The sequence below is a fragment of the Leopardus geoffroyi genome, chromosome D1, assembly GCF_018350155.1.
Source record: "Leopardus geoffroyi isolate Oge1 chromosome D1, O.geoffroyi_Oge1_pat1.0, whole genome shotgun sequence".
In the NCBI taxonomy this organism is placed as follows: Eukaryota; Metazoa; Chordata; class Mammalia; order Carnivora; family Felidae; genus Leopardus; species Leopardus geoffroyi.
This window is the reverse complement of record NC_059329.1, coordinates 889,024-917,008: the sequence shown is the minus strand read 5'-3', so window position 1 is coordinate 917,008 and position 27,985 is coordinate 889,024. Positions and strand designations below refer to the sequence as shown.

Genomic DNA, 27,985 nt, shown 5'->3' with positions numbered 1-27,985 from the left:
AGTCTCTGCCTAAGGGATCTAAGGAGTTACAGGGTAAGAAGAAACACAGAGCATCTCAAGTACCTGAGCTTTCCATGGGACCTCAGCCGTCGACCAGATCTGGGACAGCGAGCCGGGCCCGAGGAGGAGTCCCCCACCACTGCCTGCATTCCACCTCCTCAGCTCACCAACGCCCACGCAGCAAAGCCATCAGAGTCGTTTTTAAATCCCAATGCAGACTTACCAAATTTGTTTTAATACGGATTTTAATAATTTCTGTAATACAAGGGCACCTGGGTGGCTCAGGTGGTTAAGCGTCCAACTTTGGCTCGGGTCATGATCTCACGGTTGGTGGGTTCGAGCCCCACGTCAGGATCTGTGCTGACAGCTCGGAGCCTGGAGCCTGCTTTGAATTCTGTGCCTCCCTCTCCCTCTGCCCCTCCCCTGCTTGCACTCTCTCTCTCTCTCTCTCTCCCTCTCAAAAATAAACATTAAAAGAAAAAAATAGTATCTATAATATAAAAGCAACTAGATACTGTCATCTAAAAGAATTTCATAGATCACATTAAACACTTCTTAGTAATCTGTTTTATGAATTCAATTTTTTATTTAACAGCTAACATCTGAGTGCTTACAGGGTGACAGACACTACAGTTATGTACATTATTAACTCATTTAAATCTCATAAAGCATATAGAAAATAATTTTTAAGAGAAAAAAATGATGGTGCAATCTTTTTAAAGAACTTTATTACGATGTTTCTCACAAATTAAGAAAAAGCTTATGTACCAGTAAGAAAAACACACTTATTTCAAAACACAAATGAAAAAACACCAGAGAGAATTTGGCAGCAGGATTTGGGGAAAGTCCAGAGCTCCTGGTGTCCGTTTCCTTTACACTACAGGCTAAGGCAGCACTCAAAGCCTCCAGAAAGAACTCCAACACCAGGCACTGCTGCAGTGACTCCCCAGCGCGGAGGCTACGCCTGTGCTCACACACGTACGGCACTAGGGCCCGCCAAACGGAAACCTCCCCTTCTGTAGCAATAAAGACGAGCATTAAATAGGATAAATGATACTATTTTTTGAAACAAGATCACTAGGACCAAAGCAGATTACAAGTGTCATAATTAAAGAACAGTCATTCTTTCTATACTCCGGATGGCTTCAAATGTTCAACAATGTTTTCGACACTTTTCTATATAAGCAAACATACGGTTTTCCTTTTAGGAGAGAAAGGTCCGGACGGTGCCCTTGATTATACCCCTGCAAATGGGGCATTTTCTGAGGGAAGGGGCGCAGTCTTGGCACACCACCAGGTGGCCGCAGGGAATGAACACTATGGACACTTCTCGGTCCAGGCACACTTTGCAGGTTCTTTCCTCCTGCAGCCTCCTCAGCTGCTCTTCCAGCGACAGACCTGAGACGAACAGAACACTTGAGTGAAATTCAGTTCCTACTTCATTCCCGTTAGACATTTTAACCACGGTGGTATTTCGGGTTGGTCTTGGGTCTGAATTTTGTTTTACCTGAAACATCTTCTGTTGGAATATACTTCATGTTCTTGTCCACTAAGGAAAGAAAAACCACAAAAAGCATTATTCTACCAAACAGAAGGTGGCTTCACCTGCTCGTTCTTCCCCACCCGCTGTCTAGTGAACACAGGTTCTACCTACAGACTGTCAGGAAGCACGTAGCCCTACTACGTCCGTGATGAAATCTTCCTTTCCTTGGAGCGAGTTACATTTACCGACTACAGTTCGTGAATTACATTTATCTTGTTTGTCAAACTTAAAAGTGAACATCATCTGAAAGGTTTCTAAAATAATTTTACCAAAAACTCACCAAATAAGTTCTTATATAATGTAGGGTCAATTTCTTTTAAGCAGCTTTTGAAGATGTTGGCAGCAGCATTTCCTTTGACCAAAACGGTATCAATCAGTTCTCTTGCTTGCAAAGGTATCTGTGTTTTTTGCTTAATAATATCATGTTCCTGTTTATTAATGACGTTGGCCTTTAAAAGATTATCCAGGATAGGAAGCACACACGTCAACTGTTGAAAAAGAGCCATTCTGTTCCTCCGAATTAATGACAGATCATCTTCATTTAAAAAAGAAAAAAGGAAAAAGATTCGTTAGATTTTAAAACGTTCCAACCGTGTGCACACACAGAGTCACTAACAACCAAGCCTACAAACAGTTCAGGCAGTAAATACATAGGAGCTTGAAAAAGAAGCACAAAATTACCTGTTTGCGATTTAATGCCTATCATCTAGAAAACTTCTGGAAGATACAGCTAGGGCATAGTGTGTAGTGCACACAACACACAGTGTCTGTTCCTGTCACTTCTAAAAGTCTACACACTTACATGTCTCGTGACCCTGCTACCTAAGAGAATTTTAAAGGACAGTAGAAACTTCCCCCCTCTACTTCTCCACCCCCCAGCGAAACTGATAATACTGACTTGAGTTTTTTTAACGTTTATTTTTGAGAGATGGCACACACGCAAGCGGAGGAAGGGCACAGAGGGAGGGAGACACAGAATCCGAAGCAGGTTCCAAGCTCCGAGCTGTCAGCACACAGCCTGAAGTGGGACTCGAACCCAAGAACTGTGGGACCACGACCTGAGCTGAAGTCGGACACTTTACCGACTGAACCACACAAGCGCCCCTAATAATACTGACTTCTATTTGTATTAGATCACTTTAATTTCATTAGCACTTTCATATCAACTGCCTTATTTGATAAAAAGATCCAGTCAGGGAAACAAGGCAGGTATGACGGTTCTCACTTTCAAATATGGACACCACCGCCTCAGCAACGACTGCCGTCCCTGCGGTCAGAGAAAGCACCGGCAGCAGAGCCAGCATCCCAGCAGAGTGCTCCTCCCTCCGAGTCCATGGCTACCGCGGAGCCTCCCCCCGCCAGCCCAGGCCCCCTGGCTGCCTGCCCTGAGCGCGACCCCTTTCGGGTCAATCGAGTGAACACGAGGCGTCTTCAGGTGCTTGCAGCTTCTCCCTTCATCCTAGAGCGACCCACACAGCGTGTGCCACCGTCATCTCCACTCCACAGGGGACACGGCCGACGTTGGTTACGGAAACTGCAGCGCGCTGACAGAGCCCGGATTTAAACACAAATCTGTACCAACTGAGAAACCGGACCTGAAATACTTTCCTACGTGACAGAGGAAGGTCCTCAACTCCTCCTGTGGTTCCTCGCAAGCTCCAGCCCAAACCCCAGTGGACACTACAGACACCACCTCCCTCCCCTCTGCCGGCTCAACTCGGGGCCTCCCCTAGACCCCACACCCAGTCTGGGAGCCCCGAGCAAGCACCACAGTCGGCACAGTACTTGACACAGGTGCTCGCGCTCAGTTAACACTGCAGAAGGAGCGATCACTCGGGGGGGCTTAGCCTGACCTGGACGGACACCAAGATAGTGCCCTTGCGCCGGGGCTGCTCACCAAGTCCTAGGACTTCATCACTAGCTCTATTTTCTGTATAAGGACCACTCAGCAAGGATCAGGGAGTTAAAATACTGCTTTAAGAGTACGATTTGAAGAAGGTGATCTTAAAAAAAAACAAAAACACAACCTGCACTCAACTTTAAAATCTTCCTTTCTCAAGACAATTTAAAATTGTTCTATATCAAGAAGAAAAGCAATACGGCTCAAGAAAAGTGATGCTAAGATCCTCTGATTAGCATAAGTCTCAGGTGTTACTGAAAGATAAACGTATTTTAGAAAGCCTAGAAAGGGGCGCCTGGGTGGCGCAGTCGGTTAAGCGTCCGACTTCAGCCAGGTCACAATCTCGCGGTCCGTGAGTTCGAGCCCCGCGTCGGGCTCTGGGCTGATGGCTCAGAGCCTGGAGCCTGTTTCCGATTCTGTGTCTCCCTCTCTCTCTGCCCCTCCCCCGTTCATGCTCTGTCTCTCTCTGTCCCAAAAATAAATAAACGTTGGAAAAAAAAAAAAAAATTAAAAAAAAAAAAATAAAGCCTAGAAAGCCACGGTCAGTGATCGTCAGCACAGCCCACAGGGCAGAAGGAGACGACGCGCGGCCGCCAGCAGTGAGCAGAGGTGGGTAGGCCTGCATCGGGTCACCCAGTCCCAGGATCCTCATGGCAATAAGGCAGGTGACTAACACTGCCCAATACCTGATGCCAGCTCTTCGGTTTGTCTTTCCTTCTCTTCTTCTCTGGTCTCATCTTCAGCATCAAGAAGTGCCAACACAATATCACTGACTGTTTTGTAATTCTCCCCGCTCGTCAGGATCTTGCTCTGAACGGTCTGCTTCACCAGGTTCCTACTGAAGCCCATCTCCAAGGCCGCTTTCACCACGGGTGTGTTCATCATGACGGCATCTTCGGAGGAATTTTCTCCAGGCCCAAAATGAACAACTATTTGAAAAGACAGGTTACCAATGGTAAGTTCCACAAACATAAAAATACGGCGAAAAACAGTATGTCCCTTACCAGGCATATATCCTGGTAAGGGATATGAGCTATATGCACCAATTACCTATAATTCCAACAAAAGTATCAACTCAAGAAGGTTCAAGTGAGACTGTAATAACAAGTGAGACTATAACAAGTGTAATACACTTTTCCAAAATATCACTTCCTGGGCTGTGTCCTGGAACCTACTTGATGAGAGACTCGCTAAGGACAGCACTTAGGAATTCATGTCTTTTTTAAATGCCCGAAATGATTCTGAGGCATGGCCATTTTGGGGAACCAATACACTATACAAACGTAGGTACAGTCCAGGAAAGCGGGGGAATCAACAAAGACTTCATTAAAGATGGCATCAGAGTTTGGACTTGAAGGATAAACAGCATCTACAGAGGTGAAGAGACGAATCAGAACAATATGGGAAGGAGAGTGACATGGGAGACCAGTTTGTGCAAAATATGTCTCAAGATGTAAAATGGGGGTGAAGAAGTAATGTGATATCAGACAGTGACAGGTGCGGAAAACAAGAAAACGAGTAAGATAAACTAGGAGGCAGGTAGACAATGGAAATGATGGGGGGGGGGGGGTGTGGCCAGGAAAGCATTACCAGAGAACAGGGACACTTTCGTGAAAATTACAAAGAAACCTGCCACCTACTGGAGAACTGGCATAATAACAACTCCCTTGTTCAAACATCTGGGGAAAAGCTGTCTGAAGGTAACACCAGAACACACATGGGAACCAGAAGAAGGAGCTCCAGGAGTATTGGAAAAAAATCTCTAGGCAAACAGAAAAGCAACCGTAAAAGCCCTAAACAAGACAAAAATCATCTCGATGTATACAAGAAGTGTAGAAGTGACAAGTAGTCAAGAGATACAATGATCCCCAGATCATGTAGAGCCTTGCACATTTATATTTTACTATGCGCTAGAACACTTTAAGCAGAAGAAAGATGAAATTTGATTTGTTTTCCCCAAAGGTGACTCTGGCAGCTCTGTGATCAACTCTCATGAGGTAGGATGGGATGAGGAGCCCGATCAGGACACTATGACAGACAATGATGACAGGTCTCCATCAGGTGGACGGGGGCACTGAGATCTGGGGCACAGGCAATGAAGGCACGTAGACGGTCGTGCTGGGCAGGGGCGCCGAGATCTGGGGCACAGTATGAAGGCAGGAGATGGAAAGACCTCCACGGATTAAATATACAAAGTACAGAGAAAAACTGGGATGATGCCTACCCAGAGTCAACTTTTTGACCTTAACAGGTGGGGGCCGTTAACAGAGCTAGGGAAGACCAGACAAGGAACAAATCCAAGGGATGACGGACAAGAGAAAAGATTTACTTTGGTCATAGTAACCCTGAAATACCCACTATAGTCAAGTAGAGATTCACACATGTAGGTGGACATGCCAGCCTGAAGCTCATAAAATGAAGAAATAAATTTGGGCCAAGTGCTGAGGGATACTCTATCATTTGTGGTTTGAAAAAGGAGCCACAAAGGAGACTGTTCATGATTAAGCAGAGAAATAGCGGAAAACCAAGAACGTGGTGTCCCTGAAGCCAAGCAGAGAAGATGTCTTAAGAAGGATGCAGAACAATCATGTCAGCAAGACTTCTGAGTAAGATGTCCCCCCACATGTATCTTGACTCAACAGCAACTTGGAATCCACCTGTCAACAGCAGCGCTTCTGAGCAAGCTTTGAGATGCAGGCAGATTTTGAAACCCCAGTGGAGTACAAAACCAAGAACTGTTTTAACAAGACGGGCGGGCACCCACAGGGCTGACAGTCCTGGCTACAGACCCACGCACAACTCCATACCCTTCAGGACGTGGATACAGGCCATCTGGCTTGGTCCTGCACCAGCACCCCCCACGTCTTGGTCCTGCACCAGCACCCCACACGGCCTGACCCTGCACCAGCACCCGCTCACGTCTTGGTCCTGCACCAGCACCCCACACGGCCTGACCCTGCACCAGCATCCCACCACACACAGAATGAGGAGGAGCTAGGCCTACCCACGCTTTGGCATAGAGACATACAGACCTCAGTTCCAAGTCTGTAGACGCTGAAACTGCCTGTGAACTGGATCTGGCATAGTCTGGGAGCCACGAGAGATAAACACACCAAATTCAGTCAAAATGCAGACTATGAAAGGACCTCGTAAAGAGGCTCCAACCTATCCCAGCTGCAATCTGCAGACAGGCCTGCTAGCCCCAGGACCCAGCAAGAGACATCCCCAGTACACACCTAGAGTGCCTGAGGGACCCCTGTACTTGGCTCCAGCTCCCCTAGTCTCGGTCCACAGCAATACAACTGGCATAGGACACTCCTGTCTCCACCTCAGAAGATCTTGAAACGGCTCCAGCCTCCAAATGCAATCAGGAAACAGTCCTGCCCCCCAAGCCATCTAGCAGGAGACAAGGCCACCTGTGTCTCCACAGCCAGGTCTACAGACCTCAATCTTGGCTGTAGGACCTGAAACAGCCCTGGGACTCAGTTCCAACCCCTCTCAGCCATTGTGCAGGGCCAGTCCCGCCAACCCAGGAACCCATCAGTGACCAAACAGGAGCCCTCCCGAGGACCCAGAGGGAGCCACACCCATCTGTGTATATGGTAATGGTCGTGCTGTCTGAGGACCCAACTGTGGACACTGAAGCAGACCCTTACCCCAACATCCTACAGAAGAATGTACTGGCACTGGAGGCGGTACCGCCCGACAAGGGATGGACCAGACAGGATCCATGCCAACCCCAGCCGCTGGTAACAAGACCAACCATGGATGCCACCACAGACCTAGCAACAGCTTTGAAACTGGCTCCAACCAAGCATCGGCCAAGGGAAAAGACAGGAAAAGGTCTTTATCTGCCAAAAACCAGTGTAAAGACCAGAAAAGATGGTTCTTCCTTCAAATGCAGACACCACCGAAATGCTACTCAGATCATGCAAAACAGGCAAAAGGACAACACCAAAGAAAACCAATAAAGGTCCAGTAATTTACCCCAAAGAAATGAATAGAGATCTACAATTTGTTATCATCTTACACTTAATGAAATTTAAGAGAACAAAGGAAGGCAACTAAATGAAATAATACGTGAACAAAATTAGAAATTTAATAAACAGAAACCACAAAAAAAAAAAAAATCCTAGGTAGGGCTGAAAAATACACTGAAAAATTCAGCACAGGTCTTTAGTAACTGCCTTGACCACGGAGAAGAAAGAATCTGAGAGTGAAGGGAGATCATCTGAAATTAGCCGGTTATAGGAACAAAAAAGTGAAGAAAGCCTATGTGAATTACAGGACACCACCGAACAAGTGAATATCCCATCACAGGGGTTCCAGAAGAGAAAAAGCAGGAGAAAACTTATTTAAAGAAATAATAACTAAAAAGTCCCAAATCAGGAGACAGATATGGATACCCAGCAACAGTAAAATCCGAGAACCCTAAACATGATCAACCCAAACATTCCTCGAGATAGGCAATAATCAAAATGTTAAGAGTCAAAGATAAAGAGGGAACTTTGAAAACTGAGGGAAAAAAAGATTCCTTGTATACAAGGGGCACCCTCAGGCTACCTGCAGACTCTGGAGAAACCCTGCAGGCCAGGTGAGACGGGCAGGATACATTAAAGAGTGAAAAGACAAGAACCACACTAAGAATAACTGCAAAACTGTCCTTCAGAAAATAAGAAGAGGTAAAAACATTCCAGACAAAAGTTGAAGGAGTTATTCACCCTAGACCTGCCCCACAAGTAATGCTAAAGGGAGTTGGGCAAGCTGAAGGGACACTCAGTAACATGAAAACATACACAAGCACACAATTTACTGGTGAAGGTAGACAATCAGTCAAATTCAGGATTCCCTACCACGTAACCATTCCTCTGGTATAAAAGCTAAAGGACAGTAATAACAATAAGTATAGCTAGGAGCACCTGAGTGGCTCAGTCAGTTAAGCACCCGACTCTTGACCTCAGCTCTGGTCTTAATCTCAGGGTTGTGAGTTCAAGTTCCATGATGAGTGTGGAGCCTACTTAAAAAATAACTAAGTAAATAATACCTACAGCTAAAATAACTTGAATAGATACAAAATAGGAAAACATATAAAGGATGGCATCAACAGTGTAAAACGTACGGTAAAGATAATAAAAGTGTAAGTTGTTACCAGCTTAAAACAGACTTACATCTATACTTTGTTTTAGGTTAAACCTCATGTGAACACAAAGAAAAAACCTGGAATAGATACACAAAATGTAAAGAAAAGTTAATTAAAAGCATACCACTGCAAAAAATAAATTAAAAACAACTGCAGCCAGAAGGGAAGACATGAACCAAGGAATTCAAATGTCTTTACATTACCAGTAATGACTTTAAAACGTAAATGAACTAAGTTCTCTAATTAAAAGACACAGAACAGTTGAATATTTTTTTAAAAAACAAAAAACAAAAAAGAATGCAAGAAAAGAATGAACTAAGCCCATGGTGGGCAGAAAGAAGACAATATTAAAGATTAGAGCAGAAGTAAGTGACACAGAAACTGCAAAGACCATAGGAAAAAACAGTGACACTAACAGTTGGGTTTTTTTGAAAAGATATACAAAAACATGACAAACCTCTAGCAAGACTAACCTAGAAAAAAAGACTCATACAAAATTATCAACGAAAGAGAACACGTTAAAACACGTCCAAAAATGCAGAAGACCCTAAGAGACTACTGTGAACATTACAAACTAAACAATCTATATGAAATGGATAAATCCCTAAAAACCTACAACTTAACCACGACTGAAATCAGGAAAACATAAAATATCTGAACCGACCAATAACAACTAAGACGACTGAAGCAGTAATAAAAACCTCACAACAAAGAAAAGTCAAATATTAGATGACTGAATTCATGAATTCTACCAAATATTTTAAAAAGGATTAACACCAATCCTTCTCAAACTCTTTCAAAACGATGAAGAGAGGGAACAATCCTAAACTCATTTCATGAGGCAGCATGACACTAAAGATAGATAAGGACACTACATGAACAGGAACCACAGGCCACTATCCTTAATGAACACAGACCCTAAAATTCTTGGGGACGCGTGAGGGCTAAAATGGCAGTGGAGTAGGAGGACCCCAGGCTCATCTCATCCCTCCAACACAACTAGGTAACTATCAAATTATCCTCCATATCCAGAAATCAACCTGAAGACTAACAGAACAAACTCCACAACTCAAGGGAGAGAAGAAATCACAACTGAGGAAGGTAACAAGTGTACAGACGTGGTTTGGGGGGGAAATGGATCACAGGTGCTGTGGATGGGGGGGGGGGGTGGGCATGGTCGCAGAGAAGGGGGAGAGAGAGAGAGAGGAATACACAGGTGAATGCACAAGGAGAATGTTTCCCCAAAGCCATTGGCTTGGAAAATCAGAGGGGCTGATTTTCATGAATTCTTACCACCAGGAGGGCTTAAATCCTGGAGTTTCAAAGGTCAGAGGGCTTGACTGAGACGGAGCCCCTAAGAGTTACCTGGGGAGAAGGCAGGCAAACAACCTGGAGGCAGACAGCATGGAAACAGGATCTGAAAAATGCCTGGGGCACACGTGGCTTACCTGTGAGGCAGCTTTCTGGGAGACAGGGGAAAAAGCAGCCAGCTCCCTCCCAGGGGAAAAAGAAGCCAGCTGCTGCCATTTCCCTCCCCTGCCTCTCAGCATCAACAGAGAGCCACCTGCAGTAAACAGCACAGCGCCCACACTGGCTGCCTAACCTGCTTACACCAGATCCCACGCCCCTGCGCTCTACCAGTCAGGTTTGCCTCAATCCCCGTGTGGGCGACTCCTTCCTCAGAAGACAGACAAAACACCTGCCCACACCACATAGAAAACACCCACCCGCACCACATCTCCGAACCAGAGAGCTCTGCAGAGCTTTAGTTCCAATGGAGGTGGTGACAGGTCTCACTTCACAAGCAGACCAGAGTAAACATCGTTAAAACTTGCTACACTCAGGCCAGGGACCAAACACTGCCCACAGCCCTGCAAGAAATATTAAACGGGACTCTGAGTGGAAAGGAGAGACCAAAAGTGACAAAGATAACAAAGGAACAGAGAAAACCTCCAGAAACAAAGTAATAAAAAAGCACTGAATTCCTATTTATTGACAATTATTCTGAATGTAAATGTACTAAAATCTCCAGTAAAAAAAAAAAAACAAAAAAAAAAGAAAACAAATAAGGTATCAGAATGGATTAAAAAACAACAACAACACCACACAAGATTTATCTATATGCTGACTATAAGACTTTTGGACCTAAAGACACCTGCAGATTCAAAGCAGGATAGAGGGGCAACTGGGTGGCTCAGTCAGTTACTTGGCTGAGATCATGATCTCATGGTTCATGAGTTCAAGTCCCACGTCAGGCTCTGTGCTGACAGCTCGGAGCCTGGCGCCTGCTTTGGACTGTGTGTCTCCCCCTCTCTCTGCCCCTCTCCTGCTTGTGCTCACTCTCACTCTCTCTGACTCTCAAAAATAAATTTAAAAAATTTAAAAAATTTTTTTTAAAAGTGGGGATAGAGAAACACTTATCATGCAAATGGGCGTCTAAAAACCATGGTAGCACTACTTATATAAAACTAGATTTTAAACAGAAGACTGTAACAACAGATGAAAAACGCATTATATCATAACAAAGGAGACAATCAACAAGATAACAACTGTACATACATATGTCCCCAACACGGGAGCACCCAAATATATAAAACTATTAATAACAGAAAGGGACTCATTGATTATAGTTCTATAATAGTAAAGGACTTTAACACCCCACTTACATCAACGGACACATCATCTAAACAGAATTATATGTTAAATATTAGTTAATGTCAAATTGGTTTCCACACAACACCCAGACCTCATCCCAACAGGTGCCCTCCTCAATGCCCATCACCGCTTTCCCCTCTTCCCCACCCCCCATCAACCCTCAGTTTGTTCTCAGTATTTAAGAGTCTCTTAAAACACACATACTTTTCAAGTGCACATGGGACATTCTCCAGAAGAGATCAGATATTAGGTCACAAATCAACAAGCACAAAAAAGTGAGATCATCATGCATGTGTTCTGACAACACTGCTATGAAATTAGAAGTCAACCGCAAGAAAAAACTGAAAGACCACAAATACATGGAGGTTAAAGAACATGCTACCAGGGGTACCTGGGTGGGCTCAGTCGGTTAAGCACCCAACTTTGATTTCAGCTCAGGTCATGAGCTCACAATTCTTGAGATGGAGGCCTGTGCCTGCTTGGGATTCTCAGTCTCCCCTGTCTCTGCCCCTCCCCCCTGCTCATGCTCGTGCACTCTTCCTCTCTCTAAAATTAAATAAACGTTAAAAAAAAAAAAAAAAAAAAAAAAAGAACATGCTCAAGAAGCAAGAAAAATCTCCAATACACAACCAAACATTACACCTAAAGGAGCTAGAAAAAGAACGACAAAGTCTAAAGGCAGCACAAAAAGGGAAACAATAAAGATCAGAGCAGAAATAAATGATATAGAAACTAAAAAAATTGAACAGATCAATGAAACCAGGAGCTGGTTCTTTGAAAAACTTAATTAAAAGTGATAACCCCCCAGCCAGACTTATCAAAAAGAAAAGAAAGAGAAAGGACCTAAAAATAAATAAAATCACAAATGGGAGAGGAAAAAGAACCAACACCACAGAAATACAAACAAGTATAACAGAATATGATGAACAACTATATGCAACAAATTGGACAACCCTGAAAGAAATGGATAAATTCCTAGGAACATATAAACTACCTAAACTGAAACAGGAAGAATAGAATACTTGAAGAGACCAATAACCAGCAAAGGAATTCAATCAGTAATCAGAAAACTCCCCACAAACACAAGTCCAGGGCCGGATGGCTTCCCAGGTGAGTTCTTACCAACATCTGAAGATGAGCGAATGCTATTCTTCTCAAACTATTCCAAAAAATAAAAGGGGAAGGAAAATTTCCAAATTCCTTTTATTAGTCCAGCTTTACCCTGATACCAAAATCAGACAAAAACTCCACTGAAGACAATTACAAGCCAATACGCCTGATGAACATGGTTGCAAAATTCTCCACAAAATATGAGCAAATCAAATCAACAATACATTAAAACAATCATTCACCATGATCAAGTGAGATTTATTCCTGGGTTGCAACGATAGTTCAAAATTCACAAATCACTCAATTTGATACACCACATGAATAAAAGGTAAGAACAGTATGATCTTTTCAACAGATACAGAAAAAGCATCTGACAAAATATAACATCCATTCATGAAAAAAGCCTCAATAAAGTAGGTTTGGAAGCAATACAACTCAACGTCATCAAGGCCATATATGAAAATCCCACAGCTACTATCATAATCAAGGAAGAAAAACTGAGAGCTTTCCCTCTATTGTCAGGAAGACAGGGATGTCCACTCTCACCATTGTTATTTAATACAGTACTAGAAGTCCTAGCCACAGCAATTAATCAACAAAAAGAAATAAGTCATCCAGATCAGCAATGAAGAGGTCAAACTTTCACTATGTGCAGATACCATGACACTCTAGATAGAAAACCCAAAAGACTCCAGCAAACAAGTGCTAGAACTGATACACAAGTTCAGTGAAGTCACAGGATACAAAATCAATGTACAGAAATCTGTTGCATTTCTATACATCAATAATTAAAAAGAAAGAAAAATTCAGGAATCAATCCCATTTAAAATTGCATCAAGAATAAGATACCTAGGAATAAACCTAACCAAAGAGATGAAATATCTGTACTCTGAAAACTCTAAAATACTGATGAAACAAACCGAAGAGGAGACAAAAGAAATGGGAAAACATTCCATACTCAAGGATCATAAAAACAAATATTGTGAAAATGTCAATACTACCCAAAGCAATCTAAACATTTGCAATCTCTAACCACAAGAGACCCCCAATAGCAAAAGCAACCTTGGAAAACAAAAACAAACAAACAAACAAAAAAAAAACACAAAAAAACAATGCTGGAAACATCACAATTCCAGACTTCAAGTTCTATAACACAGCTGTAGTAATGGAAACACTATGGAACTGGCACAAAAGTAGACACATCGCACAATCAAACAAATAGAAAACTCAGAAATGGACCCACCACGATATGGTCAATTAATCTGTGTCAAAGCAGGAAAGAATATCCAATGGGAAGAGGAATGTCCCTTCAACAAATGGTGTTGGGAAAACTGGATGGCAACATGCAAAAGAATGAAACTGGACCACTTTTCAGCCAAACTAAATTCAAAATGGATAAAAGACTAAAGTGAGTCAGGAAACCATGAAAATTCTAGAGAACATACGCAACAACCTCTGACATCTGCCATACCAACTTGTTAGATATGTCTCCTGAGGCAAGGAAAATAAAAGCAAAAATAATCTATGGGGACATCATCAAAAGGCTGCTGCAAAGGAAGCAATCAAAAAAACTTGTGGGTTCGAGCCCCAAATCAGGCTCTGTGCTGACAGCTCAGAGCCTGGAGCCTGCTTCAGATTCTGTGTCTCCCTCTCTCTCTGTCCCTCCCCTGCTCACACTCTCTCAAAAATAAACATTAAAAAAAAATTTTTTTTTAATGGGCAGAAGACATGAATAGACATTTCTCCAAAGAAGACATCCAGATGGCTAACAGACACATGAAAAGATGCTCAACAGCACTCATCATCACAGAAATACAAATCAAAACCACAATGAGGTATCACCTCACACTGGTCAGAATGGCTAAAATTAACACAGAAAACAACAGATGTTGCACTGATGATGGTGCAAAAGCAAACTGGTGCAGCCACTCTGGAAAACAGTATGGAGGTCCCTCGAAAAGTTATAAACAGAACTACCCTACCATCCAGCAATTGTGCTACTAGGTATTTACCCAAAGGATACAGATACACTAATTCCAAGGGATAGATGCACCCCAATAGATGCACCCCAATGTTTACAGCAGCACTATCAACAACAGCTGAATTATGGAAAACAGCCCAAGTGTCCACCAACTGATGAATGAAGAAATAAGATGTGGTATGTATATGTAATAGAGTATTACTCAGCCATCAAAAAGAACGAGATCTTGCCATGTGCAACAACATGGATAGACCTCGAGTGTATTATGCTAAGCAAAGTAAGTCAGAAGGACAAACATCGTATGGTTTTACTCATGTGAAATTTAAGAAACAAACAAGAAAATGGAAGAAAATAAACAGACAGCCAACCAAGAAATAGACTCTTAACTACAGAGAACAGACAGATGGCCACCAGAGTAAGGGTGGGTGGGGGGGATGGGGAAAACAGGTAATGGGGATAAGCGGAGGGACACTTGCTGTGATGAGCACCGGGTGATGTGTGGAAGTCTCGAATCACTATACTGTACACCTGAAATTGGTGTATGTTAATACACTATGCGTATGTTAATGGGAATTTAAATAAAAACTTAAAAAAAATTATCAACAAAATACTACCTAACTGAATTCAACAACCTATTAAAAAGATCACATGGGGTGCCTGGGTGGCTCAGTCGGTTGGGCGTCCGACTTCGGCTCAGGTCACGATCTCGCGGTCCGTGAGTTCGAGCCCCGCGTCGGGCTCTGTGCTGACCGCTCAGAGCCTGGAGCCTGTTTCAGATTCTGTGTCTCCTTCTCTCTCTGACCCTCCCCTGTTCATGCTCTGTCTCTCCCTGTCTCAAAAATAAATAAACGTTAAAAAAAATTTTTTTTTTAAAAAAAGATCACATACATGATGAAGTGGGATTCATCCCAGGGATGCAAGGATAGTTCAACATATGCAAATCAGTAAGCATGATAAACAACATTAATAGAAAAAAGGATAAAAAGCACACGATCCTTTCAATACTCAATAGATGCAAAATTTGAGAAATCTGCATGTGAAAGGCAACACCCTTTCCCAACAAAAGTTCTCAACAAATTGCATATAGAAAGGACAAACATGGACATGGAAGGACACAACATGAAAGCCATATATGACAAACCTGCAGCTAACATGCTAAATGGTGAAAAGCTAGAAGCTTTTCCTCTAAAATCAGGAATAAAACAAGGGTATCCACTCTCCCCAATTTTATTAGTACTGGAAGTCCTAGCCATAGCAATGAGACAAGAAGAGAAATAAAAATGAAGTTTTAATTGTGTATGTTTGAAGATGACATGATCTTATATATTCAAAATCCTGAAGACTCCAACAAAAAAGTTACAATAAACAAATTCACAAAGCTGTAGAACTAAAAAGTCACATTTCTATACACTAACAACAGTCACTGAAAGAAAAAAATCCCATTTATAGTAGCATTAAAGCAACTGTATCTCAATAAAACAATAAAATACTTAAGAAAAATATTTAGCCCGGGGGGTTAAAGATCTGTACACTGACACGGATTTAAAAAAACAAACAAAAAACTGGAAGACAAAAATAAGTGGAAAGATATGCCACGTTCACGAACTGGAAAAATACTGTTAAAATATCCATACTACCCAAAGCCATCTATAGAGTCCATGCAATCCCTATCAAAATCCCAATGTTACTTTTTCACAGAAATAGAAAAGAAAAATTCTCAAATTCACCCCAAACAGCCAAAGCAATCATCAGGGAGGAAAAAAAACAAAAACAAAACAACCAAAACAAAAACAAAACAACCAAGCCTGCAGGCATCACACTTCCCGATTTCAAACTTAATCACAAAGCTACAGGAATCAGAACAGTATGGTATTGGATGAAAGAGAGACATATAAGGCCCATAGAACAGAACAGAGAGCTCAGAAAAAAAGTAAATTCGTGCATATAGTTAACTAATATTTCACAAGGGAGCCAAAAATATTCAACAGGGAAAAGCGAGTCTTTTCAACAAAGTGCTGGGAAAACGAGAGACTCCTATGCAAAAGAATGAAATTGGACCCAAACCTTCTACCACCACAAAAATTAACTCAAGGGGCGCCTGGGTGGCGCAGTCGGTTAAGCGTCCGACTTCAGCCAGGTCACGATCTCGCGGTCCGTGAGTTCAAGCCCCGCGTCAGGCTCTGGGCTGATGGCTCAGAGCCTGGAGCCTGTTTCCGATTCTGTGTCTCCCTCTCTCTCTGCCCCTCCCCCGTTCATGCTCTGTCTCTCTCTGTACCAAAAATAAATAAACGTTGAAAAAAAAAAAAAAATTAAAAAAAAAAAAAAATTAACTCAAAATGGATTAAAGAGTTACATATAAGCTCTGACACCATACAACTCCTAGGAGGAAATACAGATAAAAAGTTCCCAGACACTGGCCGTGACCAGAATTTTTTGGATAGGACGCTAAAAAGCCCAAGAAACAAAAGCAAAAACCAGTCAAGGGCACTGTATCAAACTAAAAAGTATCTGCAAGAAAGTATCTGGAAGTATGTGAAAGAAAGTATCTGCAAACATGTATGAGAGAAGTGGTTAATCTCAAAAAGTATATGAACTCCCAGAACTCCAAGGGAAAAAAAAAAAATTTAAACATGGGCAGAGGAGCTGAAGGTATTTTTCCAAAGACATAGAGATGGCCAAGAGACATATGAAAAGATGCTCAACATCACCAATCAATGGGAAATGCAAATCAAAACCACAATGAGGTATCACCTCACACCTGTCGCAATGTCTAGAATCAAAAAGACAAGCAATAACAAGTGCTAGCAAGAATGCAGAAAAAGGGGGGCGCCTGGGTGGCGCAGTCGGTTAAGCGTCCGACTTCAGCCAGGTCACGATCTCGCGGTCCGTGAGTTCGAGCCCCGCGTCAGGCTCTGGGCTGATGGCTCAGAGCCTGGAGCCTGTTTCTGATTCTGTGTCTCCCTCTCTCTCTGTCCCTCCCCCATTCATGCTCTGTCTCTCTCTGTCCCAAAAAAATAAATAAAAGTTGAAAAAAAAAATTAAAAAAAAAAAAAAAAGAATGCAGAAAAGGGAACCCTGGTGCACCGTTGGTGGACATGTAAACTGATGCAGCCACTGTGGCTAACATCACGGAAGATTCCTGGAAACGTTACAAACAGAACTTCCCAATGATCCAGCAATCCCACTTCGGCATATGTGTCGGAAGGAAATGGAACCACTCTCTCAAACATTTATCTGCTGCAGCAGGATTCACAATAGCCAATTCATGACGACCTCTAAGTGTCCATCCCCAGCTATGAATACAGAAAATGGAGGCGGAGGCACACGCACACAGCGGAGTGTTATCAACCCACAAAAAAGAAGGAAACCCTACCGTTTGCAACACGGATGGACTTTATCAGAGGAGTATGCTGTGAGGATCTGATGTACGGTGTGTTGGCGACAGCTGACGACACTGTATTACACACTCCGAAGTCACTAAAAAAGTAACCCTTAAATGCTCTTATCTCACAAAAAAACTAAAATTACGTGAGGAGACCAATGTGTTCATCTTAATGTGGCTCAACTGTGCACTTCACACCCTAGACTTACATGGTGCTGCATGTCAATTACATCCCAATAAAGCTGGGACGAAAGGGATGAAGCACTGGACTGTTTCTAAGGCTGAGGACAGATCAGTACGTTTACTGAGCTGGTGGTTCTTGGTGACCATGACAAGAACAGCCTACAGTCGAGTAAGCTGAAGAAAAAATAACAAAGAAGAGCGTAAGCTCAGATTAAATTCTTCCTTTGTTGTAAAAGGAAGCCAAGAAGAGAGACAACAGCCTGAAGACAACACAGGTGCAAGAAAAGGTCCTGTTAGGGTGGTGATGGCACAGGAAGTTTGCACGATGAAGTAAGTAACTTGGAGACGGAAAGGGAAGATCACTGCCCCAGCCAAGATCTTAACGCTGGCAGCAGGTCTGAGATACGAGGACAGAGGCCAAGTGCAAGAGCTGGCCTCACTTCTTTCAAGAGGGAATGGACAGGAGACGTTAGGATGGCCTGCGGACGCTGACTCTGCTAGGGGAGACGGAGCAGTTCTCTCTGCACCCGTGAAGCAAGGCTATGAGCTGCGAGGAAGTCAGGGAAGAGGGTGTCGAAACTTAGGGGAGAGAGGCAATGTCATTTTCTGAGGGAATCACGGCAGGGCGGCCCAAGACCACTCAGCCCCGGTAGCTTTTCCAGTTCTAACATACAGGAAGGAGGTATGTCAAACACCAATTCCAAATCCTCAACAACCCTCCCATGTCATGGTTCCCAAGACCCATATGCATCGTGGTCACCTCATTCTGGTCCTGCTTCAATTCTGACAATATTCCTTTCAGTGGCGTGCCACCAACAGAACACCCCTTTCTCAGTGCAGGGCAGAAACCATGGACTGTCACCTTCACTATTTTGGACACACTAACGTACGTAACTTACGTATGTTAACTAAATGCCTATCCTTGCACTAGAATACTACATACCTCATAAATAACTAACGTGTAGCGTAAGTCTTCCATCATGTCAACCGACCCTTTTCAAAAACACCGGCTCGTGGCAAGCTTCCCCTCTACAGAGGGCGTATTGCTCACACCTCTAATCTGGTACCTGTGAGCTACCTGTGATGCTCAGGTCTCTTCTGCAGGTGTCTGGTCTCCCCAGTTGCAACGTCAGCACTTTAAGAACAAAGATTAGTATACCTGCCAGAATCCTCTAAAAGGGTCATGAATCTTAGTAAATACGTCATATTTGTTAACTTCCCTACACTTTTTCCTATAGGCTCATAAATCAAATTCTCTTTACATCCTTTCATGTTTAACATTCTTATAAAAATGTCCCTTCTATATTTGGAATATTTTCATACGTACTTGGTGGATCAGTATTTTCATCTCCAGGAGTATCTGAAGTTGACAAAAGCTATGAAACAAAAGAAAAATTAATAGGTAAAATCGGAACTCTCAAACAACCTTGAACAGCGCACCATTAAGATCAGTGTACCTTAAGTAATGTACATAATCATCTGACAACTAGATAACTTACAAACTTACTTTGCTTTGTTTCACCTTAACCACCATAAAAATCCCCATAAACTTCACCTACTTCCAAATTAAAGTTCAAGTATTTCTGTAGTTTCAGGAAAGGAGGAACAAATATGAATGGCTTCTCATTCCACTGAAAAGGTGTATTTCAGCTAGGTCACTGTCAGTGATTCCAAACTCCTAACAAGTTGGTTGGTTTGTGTTTTCTTGAAAAGGTGGAGGAAACACTACAGAGCCTCCTCCAATTGCACCACAAATCTGTACAGGAGCAGAATGATTTTTCGAAAGACTAAAAGCAAAAACCCTTTTCTAAAAAGCCTTGAACAACGTATTTACAAAAAGTAAAATTACAGATCTCACTAATTGGATATAAATCAACCATAATTTACAGGAAAACAGATGTAAATATTATTCATAATAATTTTTGGTCATTATTATTTAAGAGAATTCAGTGTTGCCAAATATAACTTACTCACCTGCTCAAGAAGGTGAGGGTATCGAGCTTGAATCTCATCAACAAAATCCTGCCCCTTCATGCGAATCAAGAACTCACACCTAAAAAAAAAAGGAGAAAAATTACTTCTAACAAGTATTATATACCAAAAATATAACCTGATCATTCTAGAAAAGTGGCTTTCAAACTCTGTGTCCCCGAGTATAAATATTTTACATCACAACACAAATATGTATGCATTTGTACATATCAAACAGAAAAAAAAAATCCTCGTATAACACTACTAACTCTTACTACGTAATGATGCATTCTGGTACTTTCTATTTAACCACATTAACACACAACAACAATGAAAGGGCTTGAAACTCAAAGGGAGCACAAGGTAAACCTTGAAAAATGCTGTTCTGGTCAGTTCACTTTTGGGGTTTCACATAGTTTCAGACACTGTAATTTGGTATTTCTAAGATATAGTCTTTCACAACAAAGTAACTAATGATCTTTCTCCAGGGTCCACTCTTCCATTATATGTGATTACATGTGAAGCACAAACCCTCCCTCCAAAAAATACGCAAGTATTTCTATCTACATACAGTGTCTCCCAAATTCTTGATTACAAACCACAACTTGTTAAAGAAGTTCCCAGTAACCTGCATTCCATTCCTTTTGTTTTTCAATAAATTGGTTCTAAACAACAATACCCATTTGCTAAAAAAAAAAACAAAAACCCTCCACCTTTGTTTGCCATACTTCAGGCAAAAGTCAACTAACAAAGAAACACAGAACTAAGCTTTAACCCTAAGGCAATGTAACTTCTAGAAGAAAAACAGTAGAAAATTCTCTTGTCCCTAGGTCAATTAAGACTTCATCAAAAGCATAATCCAGATAAAACTGAAAAACTACCATCCTTAAAACCCACTGTTAAAACAATGAAAAGACCAGCCACAAGCCGAAAGCTGGCAAAACACTCTTGATAAAGAACTTGTACCCAGAATTTAAGAACTTTTCAAAGCTTAACAATTAAAACTAAAATGGGCAAAAAGATTTGGACATTTCACCAAAAAACATATGTAGATGACAAATAAGCAGCTCAACATCATTAACCATTAAGGAAACGCTCGCTGAAATCGCAGCGAAATACCCGACATACCTCCGAGAACGGCTAAAATAAAACCACCTGCTGATCCCAATCGCAGGGAAGGGAAGAACATGAGCACCTGGGGATCTCCCACACCGCGGGCGGGCTTCCGAAAACAATAGAGGGGTTCTCAGGAATTTAAAACTTGCCTTACAACTCACCAATCTCACGCCCAACTATCCACCCAAGCAAAAGGAAAACGTATGTTCCCAAGTGTTTACAGTGGCTTTATTCAGTATCACTCCACGGTGAGAAAAACCCAAATGCCCTTCACCTGGTGACTGGGTAAAATCAACAGACATCATCCAGGCTTGCTCAAAACTTAAGTTTATTGTCAATGAGATAAAACAGCTGGTTGTCACTATGTTCTCGGTCTTCACACGGTTTTAATTTATTTTTATTCTGGGACCAATCAATTTATATTCCTGATGATTACAGCAGGAAGTAAAATGAACCCTGGTTAATATATCTCCCCTCCTTTAATAAATCTGATAAAGACAGATTTGTCTTAGTCACTGCTATGTCTCCGGTATCTACAATAGCATCCAGCAGGCACTCAAATATTTGACGAATGAACTGTTACAATACAGTGATTAGCAATTAATCCATTTTGGTTTCTCATTTACTGAGATTAAAGGTTATCCCCAACTGAAATTTGCTGTTTTCAGACGGTTTACTAAAAGCACCCTGTCTTTTCCCTTATTTAGCCATCTAAAAACACACATGACAGAAATAAACCAAGGTTTGGTTTGGTTTTACTTTATAAAGGACAAAATGCAATAATTCAAACAGTGGAACAGGAAAGCTGTTTCTGTTTTTTTTCATACAGTATTAAATTTCAAATTACGTGTACACAACCCCCTGGAGCTAGGCATAATCAAATCATTTAAAATTCTGACAATATGCTTTTTCCTACATACGTAACTTAACCAAGATATAGGTCACTTTGAGAGTTAAAAAGTCAAATGTTCTATTATGAATTTAAAGATAAAATTTTAAAACACACCTTTTAACAATGTACTGATCCATAATAAAATATTTCTTACTTCAGGTTTCTTTTTTACTCTATCACACAAAAATGACAAAAGGATGTTTCAATTTCTTCAGGGGGTTCAAGAAACGACTCATGAGTGTGAAAGGCACTCACAGGTCACAACACTGTGCTGTGCAATCCCACCTACATGAGGTAACTAGCTCAGTCAGATTCAGAGACAGGAAGGAGAGTCCTGGTGGGAGCAGTGGGTACAGGTGACAGCTTGGGAAGGTGAGAAAATCTGGAAATGGAGGGTGGTAATGACGAGGAACGATGTGAACACACTTAATGCCACAGAACTACAGACTTAAAAATGGTAAAAATGGTAAAGATGGTAAAAGTCATAAATTTTGTCATGTGCTCTTAACCACAATGTAAAAAAATTGTCTAATCCAACGCCCCCATGGGTCACACGACGTCCATCCAAGTTCACACAGCTCCTCAAAAACGAAAAATTTCTAGTTCTATTTCCACTAACAACAGGGCCTCTCAATCCTTTGTGGGCGACAGTATAAAACAAGAGACACCACTAGAGACATCGTGACTAACAGGAGATGAGCAACGGATCACAGATAACCCGTAAAGGGGGCACCCGGGGGGCTCAGTCAGTAAAGCATCCAATGTCAGTTCAGGTCGTGCTCCCACGGTTCCGGAGTTCGAGGTCCCGCACCGGGCTCTCTGCTGTCAGCACAAAGCCTGCTTCAGATCCTCTATCCCCATCCCTCTCTGCCCCTGACCAGCATATTCTCTCTCTCAAAATCAATAAATACAGTTAAAAAAGAAAGATAAACCATAGAGAAAAGAATAATTTATAATCATAACCAAACTTAATCAGCTTTTATTCTATGTATGTTTAGGTCTTCTCTAAATCATTTTATGTCCCTTCTTATTCTTTTTCCTTTTTTCCTATGGATGTTCTTTCGTGCTATTTTACATATCCTTGTAATCCTCAAGATTTCTTTAAAGCAAAACGGGAACCTCATAAATAAAACGCAGGGCCAAAATGGTAAGCCAATCATCAAGAGTAAGTTAAACTACATCCTGAATACATGGCTTACAAAAGAAGAGAACATTCTGAAACACTTTTCATCAAAATAATTAACGCTAACTAACATTCGGGGTTTTAAAATGTTCCCCAATGGCATAAAAGCAGCTTCGATATACTGAAACGTAAACATAAACCACTCAAGGACGTCTACCCCTTGTAAGCCCAGGGTTTTGTGCAGAAATACCTTTCAGAAGAATTACCTTGGAAACCACTTGGCGTGCTCCACCCACGGGTCGTCTCCAGACTCCCAACACCTTAAGCCACCATCACAACAAAAGCATTTGACGTCATCATTGCGACCTAAAGAAAACAGACCGAACTTCAACATGCAGGTTCTAATACGTAAACAGAAGTGAAGTGGAGAAAACACACAGCTGTGCTAGGCTCTCACCCACGTAATAGAAGCCGGCACTGGCGAGCTGCTCGGGTTGGACCGGGACGCTCGACGGCCAGCACACGAACGTTCTCAGCCGAGCTGCGTGCGTCTGCATGCTCAGGTTTGAAATGCTAAACCTCAGCGTCTCCAGAGAATTTTCCAGAAACGGGCAGTTGGGAAAATGTCTCCGATGCTCTGACAGAGCGTCATCCTTCGGCTCCCAGTTACTGAGAGTGCCACCGCAAGCAAAGCAGGCCACCTTGTCCCCAGGCCCTATGTAATAGAAGCCGGCTCTCGCCAACTCTGAGGGTGACAAGAAGGTTAATGGCCACATGTGGTAAGTCAGAAATCGAGCTTCCTCAGTGCTCATCGCATAACTGTAGGGGTTAGTCCTCAATGGGGAGAAGTCTTCGAGTGCTCTAGAATTCACAGGGTTTGGTGAAAGGTTGGAATGAGAACCACTGAATGTGCCACCGTGTTCCAGAGTGGGAGACAGCAAATGTGGAAAACTGTTTCCCATTGGAGAAGCATTCTTAGAGGTGGATTCCAGACTAGTAAGAGAAACCAGACTGTGAATAAAACTACAGCTGGGATACAGCTGTTTATGCTTTTCAATAGGACTGTCTCCATGCTTCCAGTTGTCCAGCATCAGGCCACAGCAGAAGCATCTAACCTTGTCCTTCACACCAGTGTAGTAAAACCCAGCACGCGCGAGACTCCTTTCTGAGACAGGAACACCGGCGGGAAACGTCGAATACGTTGACATTCTATACAGTTCACATGAAAGGTCATACTGTATTCTTTGTTTGCTGCCGACTGTCCGATTGGCGAAGACCGTGCTATCTTCCATCGCACTCTTAATTCTCTGACAACAAGAACCTGGCACGAGTCTCTGGGCAGTAGTTTTGTGCATGAGTGATTTCACTTTTTGATGGCTAAAAACCTTCACATGAAATTTCTCAACTCTTCGCCCTATATTCGGTTTTTTTTTTTTGGTTTTTTTGTCGTTTTTTTTTTTTTTACCGTAAAAAAGAATCAAGTAAGGTCCTACTTATGTGAAGTTCACCACACCCTCTTTACAGGATTTATACCTGAGTTTACACTCAGGTGGGATGACTATCTTTCCTTAAGTATCAAGGTACTATTTAGTACTGTTTAAAATTATAACATCATTTGGTGTTATACTAACATAAAGGCCTCAAAGAAGCTGATACACGAACGAAAGTATGTTAAAACTGCTGGATTCTGCAAGGAGGCTGATAGTCCCAAAATTCTAAATTAACAACGTACCTTAATTATGCCTTTAATTTACTCTCAGTTATAAGGTACAAAGCCTGTTTATCAAGACAATTACTGGTTATGCCTCAAGAGGGAAAACCTATACTCAGATTTCTTTCAAGCACTTTTTTTTTTAAAAAACTTGTTTTATTCTAATAAACAAGAATTAAAGTCTTCATAGAGTCATATTATCTAAAAGCTAATTTCACATAGGTTATCACAATATTCACTTAAGTGGGTTACATTAACTTCAGTACCTACTTCTGGGGATATCAACACCCACAAGCTTTATTGAACCTATAGCCTGTTTAGTGTGTATGATGTCAAACGAAACGAAATCTCCCTAAAGAGAGAGTTTGTTAAATATTGTCTATATCTGTTTCTATTTCCTGCAGCATCGTTATGTTGTCTTTCTTCCTAACTCTGCCTACCAATTTATTATACTTGACCAGTTGAAGGTATTTTCTTCATCAACTACTGAACCATAAAATTCCCACGACAGAAACTTCTACACTGCATTTAAAAAGCCAATAAACTATCTTTCATTTAGAAATCATGTATATAAAATATTCATTTTGTAGAGATAAATCAACTTACGAAGATAACAGCTTATTGTTTCTAGTGTTACCACAAATGCTTAACAAAACATCATAAACAGAATTACTATTTGTGCACATGTACCAGTAACTGACCCTACCAGGCTTCTTTCTGAAAACGCTTAATGTTTTAAAACTGTAATTCACACACAAAATTACACTCTATACAATTCAAACTATATCCCTTTATAAAGTTCCTCCCTAATGGGACTCTCCATAACGGGATTACTGCAGGGGAAAGAAATGGGGGAGGGGGGGGGGGAGTCGACTCTTCAAGGCTGAAAATCTGGAAAGAAGAAAAAAGCTATTTTAGAAAACTGTACTTTCATGGTAAACAACTAATAGACTGTTCAGGGTATTCACTAAGTCTAAAAACGATTTAACACTTCAGATAACTCCAGAAACAGTCACCAAAATTTTCCAACTAGAAAAACTCTTAATTAAAATAAATGCAACATACCCCATGAGCACTGATTATACCTTTTTTAAAAGTAATTTTGGCATTTATTTCTGTTCCTTTTTTAAAAATGTTTATTTTGAGAGGGAGACACAGACGAGCAGGGGAGGGGCGGAGAGAAGGCCAGAATCGCCAGCAGGCTCCACCCCAGCAGAGCCCCAGGCAGGGCTGGATCCCACGACCCCGGGAGCACCACCTGAGCGGAAACCAAGAGTCCCGCGCCTAGCCGACTGAGCCACCCAGGCGCCCCAGCACTAGGATGATTTGTAAAACACAATCAGTGCTGAGGACAGGCATTAGCACCTAGAAAGCTGCGCTGCCGTTGGTCCCCCCGCTTCTGGTGACCACTTCTAACAGCTTAAGGACACGTCTGGCAGTTTGCTGGACGCAAAAGACGGCGGCGGCGGAGGGAGCCTGCGGTCCCTAAGAGGCACACGAACAGCAGTAACCTGACAGTCACGCTGTGCTAATGCCGAGTCTCTGCAGGGCCAGGCGACTGGCAGTTAAGAGAGGCAGCGAGAGCTCGCTCCTCTCAACACCTCACCCGCGCGCACAGAGCAGCCAGAAAACCCGCACACACCGCGGCCCGCGCGAGGCTTCCCTCACCTCGGACCCCGCCCTCCCGAGGCCGCGGGCGAAGGACCCCCCCGCCCCGCGCCGCCCTCCGGAGGCCGCGGCCGAGGGACCCCGCGCGCCCCAGACCCCGCCCTCCCGAGGCCGCAGCCGACAGACGCCCTGCGGCCCGCCCCCGCCCTCCCGAGGCCGCGACCGAGGGACCCCGCACGCCCCGGACCCCGCTCTCCTGAGGCCGCAGCCGAGGGACCCCGCCCTCCGCAGGCCGCAGCCGAGGGACCCGGCGGCCCGCCCCCAGCGCCCCGGACCCCGCCCTCCCGAGGCCGCAGCCGAGGGACCCGGCGGCCCGGCCCCCCGCACCCCAGATCCCGCGACCCGGACCCCGCCCTCCGGAGACCGCAACCGAAGGACCCCGCACCTCAGGTCTCGCGCCCGGAACCCCGCCCTCCAGAGGCTGCAGCCGACCAGCCCCCGCGGGGACGCTGAGCGCGCGGCTCTGCCGGAGTCCGATCGACGATGCGGGGGCGGCGGCCGGAGCGCACCTCCCGGCAGCTCGGCTCTGACTCCCCCCGCCCGCGAGCCTCGGGGCCGGGCTCTCGAGCCGCACGGGAGCGTCGGCGACCGAGAGCACAGAGCCCAGGCGCCTGGCCGAGGGACCCGCGGCCTTCCCCTCCCCCCACCCAGCCTGGGCGCCCCGACCGCCCCGAACCCGCCCCGCACCCAGACTGGGGCCGCCCTCACCGCGGACACGGCGCGCCGGCCTCCAGAGGGCCCGAGCGGCGGCGTCCACCGGAGATGCGGCCGGCCGGCACCGCTCCGGCGTCCCGAGCCCCCGCCCAGGCGGGGCACGCGCTGACGCACGCTGACGTCAGCGCGACGCCGGGGTTCGCGTGAGAGGGCGGGGCCTCACGCCAGCTGGCGCCCCGGACTCACTTCCTCCCGAGGGGCGGGGCACGCCCCGCGGAATTCCTCCGGAGCTGCGTCGGCGCCTGCGCCTGCGCCTGCGCCTGCGCCTGCGCCTGCGCCTGCGCTTGCGCTGTGGGCGCCCGCGCCTTAGGATGGTCGCGGGCTGCGGGGACTTTCGCTCGGCCGGGCTGGGCGGACGGGGCAGTCCCAGCGGTACGCGGACGAGTGTCAGGCCACTAATCTTGCAGTCGGCACTTTGTACTCTCTCGGGAATCCCGTCTATTCATAATTGCTCAGTGTGTCCTTTTGTTCTTAAACTGTTGGTGTTGCGGTCTGGGAGCACGTATGTCAGGACAGCGTCCTCGTCCCGACAGCGCTCAACCCTGCCGTGAGCGCAGTACGGGGCCGGGCTTGGCGGCCGGTCCGCTGTGGACGGGGGACCGGGGCCTGCGTGCACGGCGGGCAGATAGGACGCCCAGGGCGTCCCCGCACGGTGATGAGCCGCGAGTGACTGCGTTTCATACGCGGTCTGTGTTCTCGCGGGGACCCTGGGGGCGACCTTTCCAGACTCCCAGCTTGCGAGCCACGTGGTCAGGCGGCCGGGGAATTCCAGGACCTGAGCGGTCTCCGTTTCCTGCCCCTGTCCCCTCTGCCGGGTCACCGAACAGGACACAGGGCTCCCGGTGACTAAACACTTCCAAATACGCGCACATGCCTCCCTACTGGGTCGGAGTGCA

At 44.1% G+C, this 27,985-nt stretch overlaps 2 protein-coding genes across 2 annotated transcripts; one reads left to right on the top strand and one right to left on the bottom strand.

Annotated features, from left to right (window-relative positions):
* Positions 1-562: 562 nt before the first annotated feature.
* Positions 563-27,197, bottom strand: BIRC2 (baculoviral IAP repeat containing 2). The gene is made up of 9 exons (XM_045486591.1): positions 27,084-27,197; positions 23,454-25,598; positions 23,263-23,362; positions 19,869-19,947; positions 19,222-19,270; positions 4,130-4,372; positions 1,824-2,078; positions 1,508-1,549; positions 563-1,398 (listed from the first exon to the last, which is right to left on the bottom strand). The coding sequence occupies exons 2-9, from the start codon at positions 24,349-24,351 to the stop codon at positions 1,205-1,207; spliced, it is 1,860 nt and encodes a 619-aa protein (XP_045342547.1). The 5' UTR covers positions 24,352-25,598; positions 27,084-27,197; the 3' UTR covers positions 563-1,204.
* On the top strand, positions 26,239-27,198 carry LOC123602194 (proline-rich protein 2-like). Its single transcript, XM_045486545.1, has one exon. The coding sequence runs from the start codon at positions 26,239-26,241 to the stop codon at positions 27,196-27,198; it is 960 nt and encodes a 319-aa protein (XP_045342501.1).
* The last annotated feature ends 787 nt before the right edge of the window (positions 27,199-27,985 follow it).

Excerpts from the sequence above, each read along its gene's own strand:
- BIRC2 (XM_045486591.1), bottom strand. The coding sequence starts at position 24,351 with ATGCACAAAACTACTGCCCAGAGACTCGTGCCAGGTTCTTGTTGTCAG. Across the intron at positions 23,363-23,453 it reads TGCCGGCTTCTATTACGTGG|GTCGCAATGATGACGTCAAA; the intron begins GTGAGAGCCTAG and ends TGTTTTCTTTAG. Across the intron at positions 19,948-23,262 it reads CACGCCAAGTGGTTTCCAAG|GTGTGAGTTCTTGATTCGCA; the intron begins GTAATTCTTCTG and ends TTTTTTTTTTAG.
- LOC123602194 (XM_045486545.1), top strand. The coding sequence starts at position 26,239 with ATGCCGAGTCTCTGCAGGGCCAGGCGACTGGCAGTTAAGAGAGGCAGC.